Below are 16,080 nucleotides of genomic sequence, written 5' to 3' on the forward strand. Positions count from 1 at the left end.
CTTTTGGGGGGGTTGTTCTTAATATCACGTATTATGTGCAACTTGGCTTCCACCCAAGCCTGGAGCAGCTTGCAGGATGCTGCTTATACGGAGGGATATGTGATTGATTCCTGATTATTGACTAAGGGAATGCTGAACAAAGCCCTGTGTACCAGTATAAGGGACTTACGGTGTTGATTCCAGATAATCTGTGGAGAGAGACAAGTGCTAAGATCTCTGTAGGGCTGCAAACATGTAGAGGAAGCTGGCACCCCAACATATTTGAACTTCTGGAGCTTGCAATCCAGAGAGGATTCCCCTTCTTTCTCTTGGTTTGAAGTGAGATATCATTCCCCTACCAGCCAAAAGATCTCGTTCACTTTTTTATTCCCTTGGAAGAATGACAATGGAGAAAATGGACACTGGATTAGATGGAAGTGATGAGAATGACCAAAAGGAATAGCCTCGGTGGTGGTAAATAATCTACAGTAATTGACCAGACATCATCTAGTAACAATACCCACATACGTACATGCACATGTATGCAAACACACACGCAATACAACTTTAAGCTGAGAAGTTTAGGGGGCAGATCAGCAAGAGGAGCTATACCTGCAAAGAATGAGCAGATGGGCACGATGAAGCCTGAGAAGGAAGATGAAATTGGACCGTGATGATTAAGTCAGGACTTGATACATGGCCCTTATTCATCTGATGCTGTTGTAGGTATGCAAAGAAACGATGGCAACAATGCCTGAAATATGATGGGTACTTCTGACCTTAAGGGATCAATCTCTTCCAAAGGCCTTGATTCTACTGGGTTGGAGATCCTCTCCTTGAATGTGAGCCCCAGAAATAAACAAAAGGAATGGTACCACCAGTCAGAATTAATCAGATGAGAAATGGAACAATGCAAAAACCCATTTTTCTTGGAGAGGAATGGAGAACATGAAAGTCTGACATAAGAACTCCTCTATCCAGGAATCACCAGAGTAAAAGACTCATTTGTTAGAATTGTGAATCCAGGTCTGACCTGTGGTGGAGCGTTCCGAGCGCATATTGGTCTGATCAGCTACAGTTGGACACGCTGTAATTTGTTATGTTATGTAACTTATTTTGGTCCTCTGAGAAAGAGAGACAATAGCCTGAATCCAGGGGCTGTGAACATATTGATTATACTAGAGCCAGAAACACAGAGTTGATTGTATAAAACATGCTTTTTCTAGCTTCAGGAAACTGAGGCGTGGAGGTAAAGAAGTCATTCTGGGCTCTGAAGACGTCCACTTCATCCTCAATTCCTTATAGACTTCTACCTGTTTGCATAGGACCTCCTGCAGAGGTGATGGAAAAAAACTGAGAACATAGGTTGCCCTGACCCTTTGTGATCTTGGACAAATCACCTGATACTTCTTAGTCTCAGTTTCCTTATCTTTAAAATGGGGATAATCCACATCCAGAGAGAAAACTATGAAGATTGGATGTGGATCAAAGCATAGTATTTTCACCTTTTTGTTCTTGTTGTTTATTTGCTTATTGTTGTGTTTTTTTTTTCTTGTGGTTTTTTTTTTCCCTTTTGATCTGATTTCTTGTATGTGTGCAGCATGACAAATAAGGAAATATGTTTAGAAGGATTGCACATGTTTAATTGGATTACACTGGTTTGCTTGCTGTCTAAGGGAGGAGGTAGGGGGAGAGAAGGTGAAAAATTTGGAATACAAGATTTTTCGAAGGTGAATGTTGCAAACTATATTTGGCAAAATAAAATACTATTAAAGGGAAAATAAAACAAAACAAAACAATGGGGATAAGCATTTTTCTTACAGGTTTGTTATGAGGTTCAAATGAAAAAATACTTATAAAGTGCTTTACAAAATAAATGCTAGCTAAAATAAGCAAAATAAAATTGTGAACCAGCAGAAGGAAACATGGCTCCTGAATGCAGAGAGAATGCCAAGCATGATGTCGGATACCTGCATAAGGAGCTTACTCAGTTGGTCCCACACATTCTTGGAGAGAGATGGTCTCAGAAAGTTCAGTCCCATGATCTACCTCGAGCAGTAGATCTTGAGAGGAAGCTGGCACCTCAGCATGTCTGAATTTCCAGAGCCTGAAATCCAGAGAGAATTCCCATTGGATGAGAGCATTCTCTCTTGCTTAGTTTGAGCTGAAATATTACCTTGCTCCCAACTGAAGAACTCATTTCTTCTTAGGTCTTTTCTCATCTGTATAAGTTCTGCAAGTTCACTTCACTTTTTGCTTAGATAAATAGGTTTACTAGATATTCACTATCTGGGATAGTCTTTTGTGTTTCAGACCGGTTTCAGCCCCTAGCTGGGCGACTCGGAGATTATCAGTTGACTTTCTCCCTCTTAGTTTCTCCATCTATGAGAATAATGAGAGTACCTCCCTCCCAAGGTGGTTGTGAGATTCCAAAAAGATAGTATATGAAAAGTACTTTACACATCTTAAAGTGTAATATAAATGCTAGCTATTATTATTGATATGATATTTGAAGCAAGGCAGATAGATATCATTCTAGCCTCGTACCCATCTCAGACGCTAGAGAAGAGAGTATTCAGCCTCAGTAGTACCCTTGTTACCATCTGATCTTTCTCCCCAGCTAGAGTGATGGTAGTCCAAGCACTAGTCTTGGTATGGGTGGAACATATCATATGCTAGATCATATCTATCTATATTCCCTCAAGAGTCCTGTCTCTGCATTTAGACAACTCATGAGCATACCAAATTTTACACATGGACACACCTAGCTCACATATGCTTATAGTTTCCCTAAAACTGCTTTGCATTTCTGGTATAAATATCATCTGCTAATATTTTATTAACTATTTCACATCAATATTCATTACCGTATTTGACTCATAGAAGGAGTTTGGTGAGGTACCTTCTCTCTCTCTCTCTCTTGGCAAACATTTTGAGAGTCAGTTATTCTTTGAATATTTGATAGAAGTCTCTTGGAAGTCCATCTGGAACTGGGGGTTTTTCTTTGGAAATTCATTTTCTCTTTCTGAAATTGAGTTGTTTCTTATTCTGTAAATTTGGGCATATCGAATTTTAAAAATATTCATCCATTTCATCTCAGTTTTCAGAGTTTTGTAAATATTTATTTAGGTTTTCAGTTCTGTTGTCATACAGTCGAGTATAATATTTTAAACAATTGCCTTTATTTCTTCTTCATCACTTGTGAATTTCCATTTTTCATTCCAGATTTAGTCATTTGATTTTTCTCTTTCTTTTCTCTTAATTGGGGAGGAAGGCAGGGAAATAAATACACGTTTAAAGAGCTAACACTTACTATGTGCCAGGCACTGTGTTAAATGCTTTATATATTCTCATTTGATCCCTAAAACAAATCTGGAAGACTATATTATACTATAGCAGACAGAGGTTAAGTGATTTGCCAAGGTCACACAACTAGGAAATTGCTGAAGTCAGACTTTAACCCAGGTCTTCATGACTCCAGAACCAGTGTTCTTTTTTTTTTTTTTTTTGTGAGGCAATTAGGGGTAAGTAACTTGTCCAGAGTCACACAGCTAGGAAATGTTAAGTATCTGAGGACAGATTTGAACTCAGGTCCTCCTGACTTAGGGCTGAAACTCTGTCCACCTTGCAACACCTGCCCCTTTAATTTTTTTTAAAATAACATTTTATTTTTAAAATACATGCAAAGATAGTTTTCAGCATTCACCCTGGCAAAGTCTTGTCTTCCAAATTTTACCCCTCCTGTCCTCTTACCCTTTCCCCTAGAGAGCAAGTCATCCAATATGTTAAACATGTACAATTCTTTTAAACATATTTCCATATTTATCATGCTGCACACACACAAAAATCAGATCAAAAGGGAAAAAAATGAGAAAGAAAAAAAAACAAGTAAGCTAACAACAACAAAAAGGTGAAATTCTATGTTTTGATATACATTCAGTCCCCACAGTCTCTCTCTGGGTGCAGATGGCTCTCTCCATCACAAATCTATTGGAATTTGCCTGAATCACCTCATTGTTGAAAAGAGCCATGTTCATCAGAGTTGATCATTACATAACCTTTTTTTATTTAGAAGTTTTTTATTTTCAAAATATATGCATGGATAATTTTTCAACATTAACTCTTGCAAAACCTTGTGTTCCAATTTTCCCACCACCTCCCCTAGGTAACAAATAATCTAATATCTGGTAAATGTGGTAAAATATATGTTACATCCAATATATGTATATATATATATATATGTATTTATACAATTATCTTGCAAATCAAAAGGAAAACATGAGAAAGAAAAAAAAAACAAACAAACAACAAAAAAAGGTGAAAATACTATGTTGTGATTCACATGCGGTTCCCACAGTCCTCTCTCTGGATGCAGAGAAGATCATTGGAACTGGTCTGAATCATCTCATTTGTTGAAGAGAGCCACATCCATCAGAATTGATCATTGTATAATCTTGTTGTTGTCATATCCAATGATCTCTTGGTTCTGCTCATTTCACTCAGCATCAGTTCATATAAGTCTTTCCAGGCCTTTCTGAAATCATCCTGCTGGTCATTTCTTATAGAACAATAATATTCCATAATATTCATATACCACAATTTATTTAGCCATTCTCCAGTTGATGGGCAGCCACTCAGTTTCCAGTTTCTGGCCACCACAAAGAGGGCTGCCACAAACATTTTTGCACATGTGGGTGCCTTTCCCTCCTTTAAGATCTCTTTGGGATACAGGCCCCATAGAGACAATGCTGGATCAAAGGGTTTGCACAGTTTCATAGCCCTTTGGGCATAGCTCCAAATTTAAGCAGTCTTTAAAATTTTTTAAAAACTTTTTATTTTTTTTATCAAACTGTGCATACCCTTTGATCCAGCATTGCTGCTATTGGGTTTATATCCCAAAGAAATACTGAGGAGGGGAAAGGGACCTGTATGTGCCAAAATGTTTGTGGCAGCTCTTTTCGTAGTGGCTAGAAGCTGGAAGATGAATGGATGTCCATCAATTGGAGAATGGTTGGGTAAATTATGGTATATGAAGGTTATGGAATATTATTGCTCTGTAAGAAATGACCAGCAGGAGGAATACAGAGAGGCCTGGAGAGACTTACATCAACTGATGCTGAGGGAAATGAACAGAACCAGAAGATTGCTGTACACTTCAATGCTGTATGAAGAGGAATTCTGATGGAAGTGGATATTTTCAACATAAAGAAGATCCAACTCACTTCCAGTTGATCAATGATGGACAGAAACGACTACACCCAGAGAAGGAACACTGGGAAGTGAATGTAAATTGTTAGCACTACTGTCTATCTACCCAGGCTACTTATACCTTCAGAATCTAATACTTAACGTGCAACAAGAAAATGGTATTTACACACATATATTGTATGTAGGTTATATTGTAACACATGTAAAATGTATGAGATTGCCTGTCATCTAGGGGAGGGAGGGGATAATTTGGAAAAATGAATACAAGGGATAATGTTTAAAAAAAATTTACTCATACATATATACTGTCAAAAAATTATAAATAAATAAAATTTAAAAAAACCAAACTTTTTATTTTGAAAACATATGTATAGTTTTCAACATTCGCCCTTGCAAAACTTTGTGTTCCCAATTTTTCCCCTTCCTTCCCCCCACCCCCTCCCCTAGACAGCAAGTCATCCAATATAGGTTAAACATATGCAATTCTCCTATACATATTTCCACATTTATCATGCTACAGAAGAAAAACCAGATCAAAAAGGGAAAAAAATGAGAAAGAAAACAAAATGCAGTCAAATTACAACAAAAAAGGTACAAATGCTATGTTGTGATCCACACTCCGTCCCTACAGTCCTCCCTCTGGGTAAACAAAGTCCTGAAGGAAGCCAGGGAAATTAAGAGGGGTGAAACTAGACTAGAGCGTTCTAGGCCATTCCGGACATGGGAAACGGCCAGTGCAAAGGCTGGGAGGCTGGAGATAAGAGGGTTCTATCAGAGGAAACAGTGAGCTGACCAGTGTACCTGGATGACAATGCAATATGTGGATGGGAGCAGACTATAAAAAGATTCACAATAGGAAGGGGACAGGGTATGAAGAGTTTGAACTGCCAAAAAGAGACTTGATACTTGATCCTGGAGATAACAGAGAGCCACTGGTATGGGTCATGGTCAGAAATGGTCAGATCTACGCTTTAGGAAGGCCCTTGGAGCACCTGGATAGAGCATGAATTAGAGTCAGGAGCTCCAGATGGGCCTAAATACGAGTGATGCTGCTGGTGAGTGGAAAGAACAGTTCATTTCCCATCTTTCTTTCTGATTGTAACAACAATCAGGGAGAAGTCATGTCTAGCTTTAGGAAAGAGCAATGCAAAGGTATTCAATTCTCACGCTACGGGGGGAGTTATAATTTGGAGAGCATCTACCATGGTTCCCATGTCATCCAATCCTATGGGGTCCAATAGACATTTATTAAATACCACTGAGGATCATGGCTTTTGAGCCAGAAGGGACCTTAGAGGCCACTGAGTCCAAGCCCTGTCCACCCACCCTCCCCTTCTTCAGAAGAGAGGATACTGAGACACAGAGAGGACAAGTGACCTGCCTGGGGTCACACAGCCAGTAAGTGTCCGAGGTGAGATCTGAACCCAAGGCTTCCTAAGGTCCCCCGTCCAGCTCTGACCCCTCTAATCTAAATAATAGCAACAGCTGTCATTTGGCTAGTGATTTAAGTTTGCAAAGTACTTTTCTTCCAACTAGCCTATGAGGTAGAGTTGGAAGACCCCCAATTTCCCAGTATGTGGTATAGAGTCCTGGCAAATGTTATTTTGTTTTCCAATTCTTCCTGTTTTTGTCATCGTTCTCTTCAATCCCCCCAATCCCTTCTTTCCCCGCCACCCCCAGACACACTTAATTTTAAAGCAACATGTTCTGGCCCGTGTCAGTGTGTCCAAGCCTTTGGCATGAGTTTTGCAGCTGGGCACCGGGTCCAGAAAGAAGTATGAAAGGATGCAAGTAAACAGGGTGGCAGATGTTCTCCTTCTCCTATTTCCCTCTTTGCTACAAACGAAAATGCCATCCTCCCCGCTTCTGTCATGGCTGGCAACACTGCCAGATTTTCCGATCTTGGCTCCTCCTCCCCAGGCCTCTTAAAGAGTCTCCCAAGGAGTCGGGTCGCCCGACCTCCTTGGGCGAGAACTCGTGGCCGGACAGCCGGGGCTGGGATTCGTTTCTTCTCTCTCCCTCTTCGGAGCCCCACTGCCATTTCCATTGATTCCCCGCAAAAGCCCAGCTCTGATCTGTTGGACATCAAAGCCAGTTGGCACCCGCTTCCTGACAGAAGCCAGATTTGTTCACTGGGGCTAGACTATTGACAGCTTGTCCCCAGGCTGGCCCACTCAGTTTCTCATTTGCAAGGTTCCCTGCAGGGCTGGCTCACCTCTCTTTTCCAAGAGCCTCTACTTCCTTCTGTCCCCTCCCTCCCCAGCATCCTCTTCACTTCCTTCCCTTGCAGCCCTGGCTCCTTCAAGTGTTTGTCAGTATGAGCTTGTTTTTCAGCTGGGGTTGGGGGGTGGGGTGGGGTGATGTGTGTTGAAAAATAGCATCATGCTTGTCCCCTGCTTCTTGCCCTTGTTCCTTCCAGCTTGGCATCCCTGAGCGTGGTCTCTGCGGCTGGAAGATCCCACCTTGGGACCGGAGGTTCTGCTGTGTCTCCAGAAGAGTTGTCTCCACTGTTTGCTCAGGAAGCGCCAGAAGAGAGATCGGAAAAAAAGGAAGGCAGAACCCGATGCAATCGCGGATGTGGGTAAGACCTCGCAGCTGCTTCGGCTCCACAGTCCTCGGCGATGAATCCCGAGGAACGCGTCGTGACATGGCTCATCTCTTTGGGAGTTTTAAATTCCCCCAAGAAGACCATCTGTGATCCGGAGGAATTCTTGAAGGTGTCTCTGAAAAATGGGGTAGTGCTATGCAAACTGCTAAATCGGCTCGTTCCTGGAGCTGTGGACAAGGTAACGGAAAGGGCCCTGGCTACCTCCTCGGCCTACTTGGCCCTTCCCTCTCCCAGGGTCCTTCACCTCCTGCTGCTGGGGCTTGGCCCCGGTTTTTTCCCAGGCCTGGATTGCCCTCCCTCCTCACCTCTGTTCGGCTCTGCCTCTGAGGCTGCCCTCCCCTGTATGAAGCCTTTCTTTCCTTCCCTCCTTGTTTCTCCTTCCTCCCTGGTAGGTCATGTCTACACCTATGTTTCCTTGTTGGGTCCCCCTCCCGGTAAAAGGTATGCTTGTTGAGGGTAAGGAACGGGTGTCATTTCTCATCTTTGTCCCCAGAGCATGTGGCACAATGCCTGGCACCCAAAAGTAGGACTTGGGAGTGCTTAGCCCATCTATCCCCAGAGGCAGACACCTTGGGATCTTTCCACTAGCTAGAATCGATCCCTCGTTATTCCTGTCCAAGAAAGATGGACAATGGCTAATCCCCCCCCCCCCCAATCCTGTAACTAGCGCAATTAAGGCCATGCTGGTAGTGAGCCAAGGACAACATCCATGGGAAAGATATTAGTCTCTGTTATAATGAATAAAATGTCCTAGACCTCCCCACGAGCTAAGGACACATTTTATCGCTGAAAATTGTCATATGGTTAATCCTAGAAGTAAGGGCTGAGCTGAAATGCAAGTTGGAATTTCTTTCAAAGTTTACTTTTAGCAACAAGAAGCAAGCTAGGATGCGTGACTTGTGATAACAACTGAAACTAAATGGTATTTTAAATGGAACACATGATTTGAGAAAGATTAAAATGCAGGCATTTTTCTTCATGTTCCTTTTAGATTAGCACAGTTAAAGTTTTTGACATTCCCCCCCCCCACCCAGAGGCTAGATTTTTATTCCAAATGTAAAGGCAGTTTTCCAAAGGGGAATTCCTGTATTTAGGGGGTAGACCCAAATGAACAGAGGACTGGGGAATGGAGGGGGGAACGGAGTATGACCCAGACCAGTCATCCGTAGCCAGATTGTAACAACTTTCTAGGCTGGAAAACTTATGTGTTAAAATGCTGTTCAGGATGCATTTGAATCTGCCACTTGTCGGGTCCAGGGTCCGAGGGGGATGCGATAGAAAGATTTCTATTTGGAATCAGAAGTTTTGGTTTCAGATCACAGAGTGGTCACTCATTAGCTCTGACCCCCTGAGAAAATCATATGGGTTTCCTGAAGCTCTGTTTCCCCATCTGTAAGAAAAAAAAAAAAGAGGGGGGTTGGTCTGGATGACCTCTGGGATCTTTTCCAGCTCTAGATCTGTGATCTTGGGCTTTGGGCTAGAACTTTCATCTTAATGGGCCTGACTCACTTTCCTCCTCTATCAAATGAAGGAGTTAGACTCAAAGACTTTTGAAATCCCTTCTAGCTCTAGCTCTAGGATCCTCTGTGTGATCTTGGACCAGTGCCTTCCCCTCCTTTCATTTTCCTCCTCTGTCAAATGAGGGTTGGACTAGGTAGCCCCTGAGGTCCCATGAACCCTAAATGTCCAATACCATGAAAGGTCCTATGAGGCTGTAGAAAACAGCAAGGTGGAAAATTGTGCTTTCCATATATTTGAAAACAAGATTCAAAAATCCAGACACATCCCAATACCCTGGGATGGGGACAGAGAATGCAGAAACAAATGTCGTCCAAATAACTTTGGACTCAAAATTGGGAGACCCAGTAGTGGGCCTTTAGCCCAAGCCCTGCTCTGAGGCCGATAGGATTTGAAACAAAAGACCGTTTAGATTTTGACATCATTTCCTTCGGTGGTTATTTCTCTTCCTGGTTTGACAGCAGTCTTCCTCTTTGCCTTCCAAAAACCCCCAAGCACACCCCCACCAAAAACCAAACCAAAACCAAAAACTCTCTTTTAGTTCTCATAAAACATGAAGCATGCTGGGCCTGCTTAGGAACCCCAACTCACTGAGGTTCTCTTAATCATTTCTTTAGTACCACCAGGAGCCCCAATCAGAAGCTGACTGCCTCAGTAACATTAAGGACTTCCTTAAAGGATGTGCAGGTCTTCAGGTAGAGGTAAGTCACGGTCCACGTAACCTCCGTGCTTTTTGGTACACCATCATTGGTGCTTTTGGTGGCTCTGCTAACAAACAGGGGATTTGGTATGGGAATAAAAGGGAAATCTCGCTTCTTTTCCCAGCAGCCACTGCAAGGTTGAAGACTGAGCACTTTTAAATTCACCCCACAGCAGAAATGGATAGTCACTTGGGTGGGAGGCTGTCTCTCCCCTCCCTTCCCCCAGCTGCCAGGAAAGTTGACAGCAGTAACAGTAAAACAATTGTCTTTCACTGTCCAGCATGAAAGTTTTAAGAGTAAACTCAGATGGAACTGATGAGCTTTGTACCTGCTTTTCTCAACCTCAGGGAACACTCATGGTTTAGACCTGTGCTGTCAAACTCAAATCCAAAGTGAAGTGAATCCATAGATAAGGATCCCTGTTGACCTAGTTTTCAAATGGAATATTAGCTATGGTTTATTGTACTTTGATTTCATTTGCTGGGTATTTCCCAATTCCATTTTAATCTGATTTGGGCTAGACTCAGGAGCATCATGGGTCTCGTAGGGGCTGGTCAGTATTTGATACCTCTGATTCAGACAACGAAGACGGGGCCCTTGTCTCCAGCAGGCCACAGCCGTGGAGCATACTCCTTTGGCCTTCAATTTACTCCACCATAAAACCTATATTCCCAACCTGGATCATGTGTACTATCATGGGGGTCAGGAATAATTTTTCTTTAGAAATCATCTCTTCCATTTCTAGAATTTGTTTTATATTCTATAATGTGCGGAAGGGTTTCCCGACAGCCAAGGATTAGAAAGACTAGAAAAGATGGGAAATCTCCCACCTAGATTGTCTTGTTCAGGGACTCTGAGCTCTATGATACTACAGCTTACAAGGTCTGAAAACAGAAGGTCCTATAACCTTCCCCATTAGCACATGAACATGAGGGCAGTTGATCAGATGAACAGGGTAACACTTTGGCTACAGAAAGCCTGGTCCCTTGATAAGGGAACTGGTTGGGAATCTTAGTGGTGGGAAAAAGGATGATGAGCTGGGACACAATCTCAACCAGAGACAAATCTTGCTCCGCTCAAAACATTGTTTCTGACAGAGGCTCATAGCATTCCTATTGGGGAAACTTCTCAGAACAAAAAACATTAGACTGGAAGGAGACTTTTGTCCGCTTCTCCTCCCAATCCAAACCCCCCATTCTAGTTTCTCGAAACTTCAAGACCAAGGGATTCTAAGCCCTAAACATTTAACTGTACCCTCCCACTCAATTCCATTCACAGCCACATACTCCCTTCCCTCATAAAACTGTTTGGTTTGTGTGTGTTTCCCCGTTGTCCGTTGTGATATATGTGTGTGTGTGTATGCACATGTTTTCTGGTTGAAGACCTCAGTGGTATATAGAATGAGATGGGGCATTTTCTCCTTGAAATCCGAGGTGAAGAGTTTATTTACTTGGTATTATATAGGGATGAACCACTCTGTATGGATTTTCCAGAGTCAAAATGTAAGAGTCCAATTTTTTTTTTTACAGCCAGTTTTTTATTATAGTTTTTCATTTACAAGACATATTCATGGGTAATTTTTCAGCAAGGGGGCAGCTAGATGGCACAGTAGATAGAGCACCATTGAATTCAGGAGGACCCAAGTTCAAATCTGGTCTCAGACACTTAACACTTCCTAGTTGTGTGACCCTGGGCAAGTCACTTAACCCCAGCCTCAAAAAAAAAAAAAAATTTCAGCATAGACAATTGCAAAACCTTTTGTTCTCCTTCCCCTCACCCCTTCCCCCAGATGGCATATTGACCAATACATGTTAAATATGTTAAAGTATAAGTTAAATACAATATATGTATACATGTCCATATAGTTATTTTGCTGAACAAAAAAGAATCAGACTTTGAAATAGTATCAACCACTTTGAATGAAAATCTTTCTAAGATGTATTTATTATATGTTTCCTTTCCTTCTCAAACAGATGAAGCTGAACATGATTTAACCCTTTTTTGATGGCTCAAGATCAGTTTGTATCCTCATTATTGTATTATAACAATGAGGTTGTCAGGGTCATGGGTTCTTTTCCCCCCTACCAGATAGCCCCAAATTGTTATACTTTGTGTCTTTTCCAATTTCTGTCCTATTTTATAATTCCCTACTAATTATAGTTTATAATAGAGGTCATAGTAGATAGAACTGGACTGGAAACCAAGAAGACTTGTATTCGAGTGTCACCTTTGACACATTATTGGCCAAGTGTTCTTGTGCAAGTAATTTAACCTCTTAATGGTCCAGGCAACTGTCTAAGACTATAAGATTCAGAAAAGAAGCTGACCTGTATTGGAAAAGGGAGTTTCCTCACCTGGGAGTTCCTGATACCAATGAAACCACAGGCCTTGTTTCTGTCTCTGTTCACCCTATCCTTATCCCTGTTGCTTCTGTGGTTCTCTCTCTATATGCCCCCTGCCTTTTATTCTGCTATGAGATGGAAAAATCTCATCCCCAAGCCTTTTTAATTTCTGTCTAAAATAAAAGTTAATAGGTTCCGAATGAGAATGTGGAGTACCCTCTTCTGAGTTTTCAGCTTAGACATTGCTGCTCAGAGACATCTTTTCCTTTCTTTTCTTTTCTTTTTTTTTTTTTTTTTTTTTACAGTTAAGGTTGAAGGATAAATGACCTTTGGACAGCTGAAGCCTTGTATTATATAGTATTCATTTTCAGTCAGTGGAACCACGGGGGGGGGGGGGCGGGGAGAGAGACAGAGAGACAGAGAGACAGAGAGACACAGAGAGAGAGAGACAGAGAGAGAGACAGAGAGAGAGAGAGAGAAGAGAGAGAGACAACAACAGAGACACAGAGAGAAAAAAGATAGGAGAGACAGAGAGAAGAGAGAGAAAGAGATGTGAGAGAGAAGAGAGGAGAGAGGACACAGAGAGACAGAGAGAGAAAAAGAGAAAGGGGAAAGAGAGAGAGGAGAGACTGAGAAAGATATGAGAGAGGAGGGAGACAGACAGAAAGAGAGAACAGAGAGTGAGAGACAGAAAAAAGAGGAGAAACAGAGAAGAGAGAAAGAGAGAGAGAGAGGAGAAAGGACAAAGAGAGAGGGAAAAAGAGGAGAGAAGAGAGACAGAGAGAGAAAGAGATGTGAGACAGAGAGAGGAAAAAAGAAAGGAGAGAGAGGAGAGACAGAGAGAGATGTAAGAGAGGAGAGAGAGACACAGAACAGAGAGAAGAGAGAAAGATGTGTGAGAGAGACAGAGAGAGAAAAAAAGAAAGGAGAGAGGAGAGAGAGATGTGAGAGAGGAGAGAGAGACAGACAGGGACAGAGACAGAGACAGAGGAAAAAGAGAGGAGAAACAGAGAGGAGACAGAGAGAGAGAAAGAGGAGATGAGAGAGAGATAAAAGAGAGGAAAAGGGAAAGGAGAGAGAGGAGAGACAGAGATGTAAGAGAAGAAAGAGACAAAGATAGAGACAGAGACAGGGACAAAGAAAGAGAGACAGGCAGAGAGAAAAAAGAGGAGAAACAGAGGAGAGAGAGAAAAAGAGAAAGATGTGTGTGTGTGTGTGTGTGTGTGTGTGTGTGAGAGAGAGAGAGAGAGAGAGAGAGAGAGAGAGAGAGAGAGAGAGAGAGAGAGAGAGAGAGAGAGAGAGAGAGGAGAGAGAGAGAGACAGAGACAAAGAGAGAGAGAGAGAGAGAGACAGAGAGAGAAAAAGAGAAAGGAGAGAGAAAGAGAGACAAACTAAGGGAAAAAAGCAGCCTGGAATAAATGAGAGTCCTAAGGATGTGGGATTGAAGGGATCTTATGTTATAAAGAGACCTTCCTTCTTTATTCATAGAACCAAGAAAGGAGGGAAGGCCCTCAGCCTCCCCCTCCCCCCAGTATCTTGTCTACTACCATCAGTAGGACCCACAGACAATTAAGGAGTTGAGGACCCACAGACATAAACCGTCTGGTTTTAAGGGGCTGAAAGGATAAATGGATCTGTCCCAATCAGGTTACCACTTAGGCTTCTGGGAATGTGTATGGGGTGGGGCACTCATAATTTCCTCCCCCAGTAAACCAGAAGATCGGGGTTCTTCCCAAGTGCCTAGCAGGTACTGTCTCTTCAGCTCCTCCCACTGCTTCAAAGTGGAGTAGGTGGTCCTGAGCCAGGTTAATTTAGGGAAAAAAACCTCAGGAAACTTTTTACAAGGGCCAGTGTGTCTTGTAAAATAGCATAATTAATAATAATATAACAACTTCTACTGAACTCACCCCCTGGGCTTCCAGAGACCCTGAAAAGTGGGCAATACAAGCGTCCCCATCCAACCACAGCTGACAGGGGAGGAAAATGAGGCATAGAGAAGGAAAGTGACTTTTATGATTACACAGGGGGAGTCAAAAGCCAGGATTCAGCCCTTGGTCTCCTGGGTAGAGAAGCCCAGAACCGGTGTGGGCCTTGAAGGCATCCTCGAGGCTGGCTAGTATAACTCCCAGGCCTTGTCCTGGGTCACTAGGATATGGAGAAAGGGTTTGAAGCTGGGCCTTCAGATTTTCCCATTAGTGCTCTCCCCAGCCCAGGCCTGTGTCTCTCCTCCCGGCAGAGATTTCTCCTGAAGCTGGCTGCCTCAGTGAGGACACTCCATCTGGCCATCCCTAAAGCAGGCTGGCTCTGCCAACTTTAGGAACATTAGGAACTTCATGGAAACAGTGCATGAGTCCTACTGTGCAACAGTCAAGCCCCACTCTACCAATGAAAAGAGGCAAATCAGTCAAGAAGCCTTTATTAAACAATTTGTGTTTATTAAGTACTTAATAAATGTGTTTACATTTGTGATTAATAATAACAGTGATTCCTTAAACCTAGTTAGTAACAGTAGAAATTATCTAAGAAAATCTGAAAAATCATCATCTTGTACAAAGAAAAAATCACAAAAGGAATAAACGATTGATTTTTTGTTCTACTTTTCTATATGTCAGGAATTGTTGCTGGGGGTCAAAAGGAAGGCAAAAACAATACTGGCCCTCAGGAAGCTTATGTTCTAAGGGGGAAACTGATATATAAATAATTCGACGTATGCAAGCTGTATGCAAACTAGGAGAGGAGTCTCAGTGGGGAAAGCTCTAGCAGCTGGGAGTGGGGTGGGGAGGAGAGACCAAGAGGCCGTTTCCGGTCGGCCGGCTCACTGTTCCTTCCTCCATTCCCCATTTCCTGCAAGGCAATTGCCCTGTGGTATATTTCTTTCCATTTAGTGCCAACAGGAACGCTAGAGGATCTATCTCAGTGTCTCTTTTTCTTCCTTTTCTTGAAGTCTCGTGTCTCTAATGGATTTTTAAAACTTGATGCTCTGAAAAAAATGAGTCATTTTCCAGCAATTTCCCTTCCCTCCTCCCCCATCCCAGTAGTAACAAAGCACAATTAAGCAAAACAAATCCTAATGGAATTTCCATAAGTAACAATAAGTGCTCCAGAGGACGTCTATTATTGCATTTATTGATTAAGTGCTCTCGATTTTTGCCTTTTGAAATTTATGAATAATGAAGCCTTGTAAATATTCCCAGTTCCACTAGTTACTAGTTAGCCACCTCCTCCCCTCGGCCCGGCCTGGGGCTTCCATCGCTCAGATTTCTAATAGACTCAAATCCCCTAGGTCGCAGGGGCTAGAAGAAAGTAAACCCAACCCAAAGTGTAGCCACAGGTAATTATTAAGCGCCTATTGTATGCTAAGTATTGCTTCGGGATTTCATTGACAAAAACCCGTCTGAATCATCCCCTCTCTTCCCACTCCCCCCACCCCCACCCCCCCTTTCACTAACTGTCTAGGCTGAAACCGTCGGGTCTCCGGGAACCCAGGGTGGGGACCGGGGTGCTTAATTTAAACAGGGGCTGGCCGCCAAACGGTCGGCCGGGCTGCTTTTCTAGGGTTGGTCTTCTGGGGGGGTCCAGCCAAGGTAGGAAGGCTGGGGGCTCTCTCGGTTGGGCAGCAGCAGCATGCGCAGTATGGGGAAGGCGTTGCTGCTGCCGCCGCCGCAGCCGTTCCCGCCGGCGAAGCTGCAGCTCGGGTCACAGACGCGGCCGAAGCTGCAGCCGG

The 16,080-nt window shown here is 42.8% G+C and overlaps 1 protein-coding gene across 5 annotated transcripts in view; it reads left to right on the forward strand.

The window, feature by feature from the left end:
* Window positions 1-7,535: 7,535 nt before the first annotated feature.
* The window catches only part of ARHGEF6 (Rac/Cdc42 guanine nucleotide exchange factor 6), a 112,731-nt gene continuing 104,186 nt past the window's right edge, over window positions 7,536-16,080 (forward strand). The window contains exons 1-2 of one of the 5 annotated variants that reach the window (XR_012484288.1): window positions 7,536-7,973; window positions 9,931-10,014. Coding sequence is in view for 4 of the 5 variants with exons in the window: in XM_074278626.1 (XP_074134727.1) it covers window positions 7,809-7,973; window positions 9,931-10,014 (249 nt within the window). In the remaining variant the exon portion in view is untranslated. The remainder of the gene's footprint in view (window positions 7,974-9,930; window positions 10,015-16,080) is intronic. The other 4 variants (XM_074278626.1, XM_074278625.1, XM_074278624.1 and 1 more) reach the window with 4 other exon arrangements.

Source organism: Sminthopsis crassicaudata, chromosome X (assembly GCF_048593235.1).
Source record: "Sminthopsis crassicaudata isolate SCR6 chromosome X, ASM4859323v1, whole genome shotgun sequence".
Classification (NCBI taxonomy): Eukaryota; Metazoa; Chordata; class Mammalia; order Dasyuromorphia; family Dasyuridae; genus Sminthopsis; species Sminthopsis crassicaudata.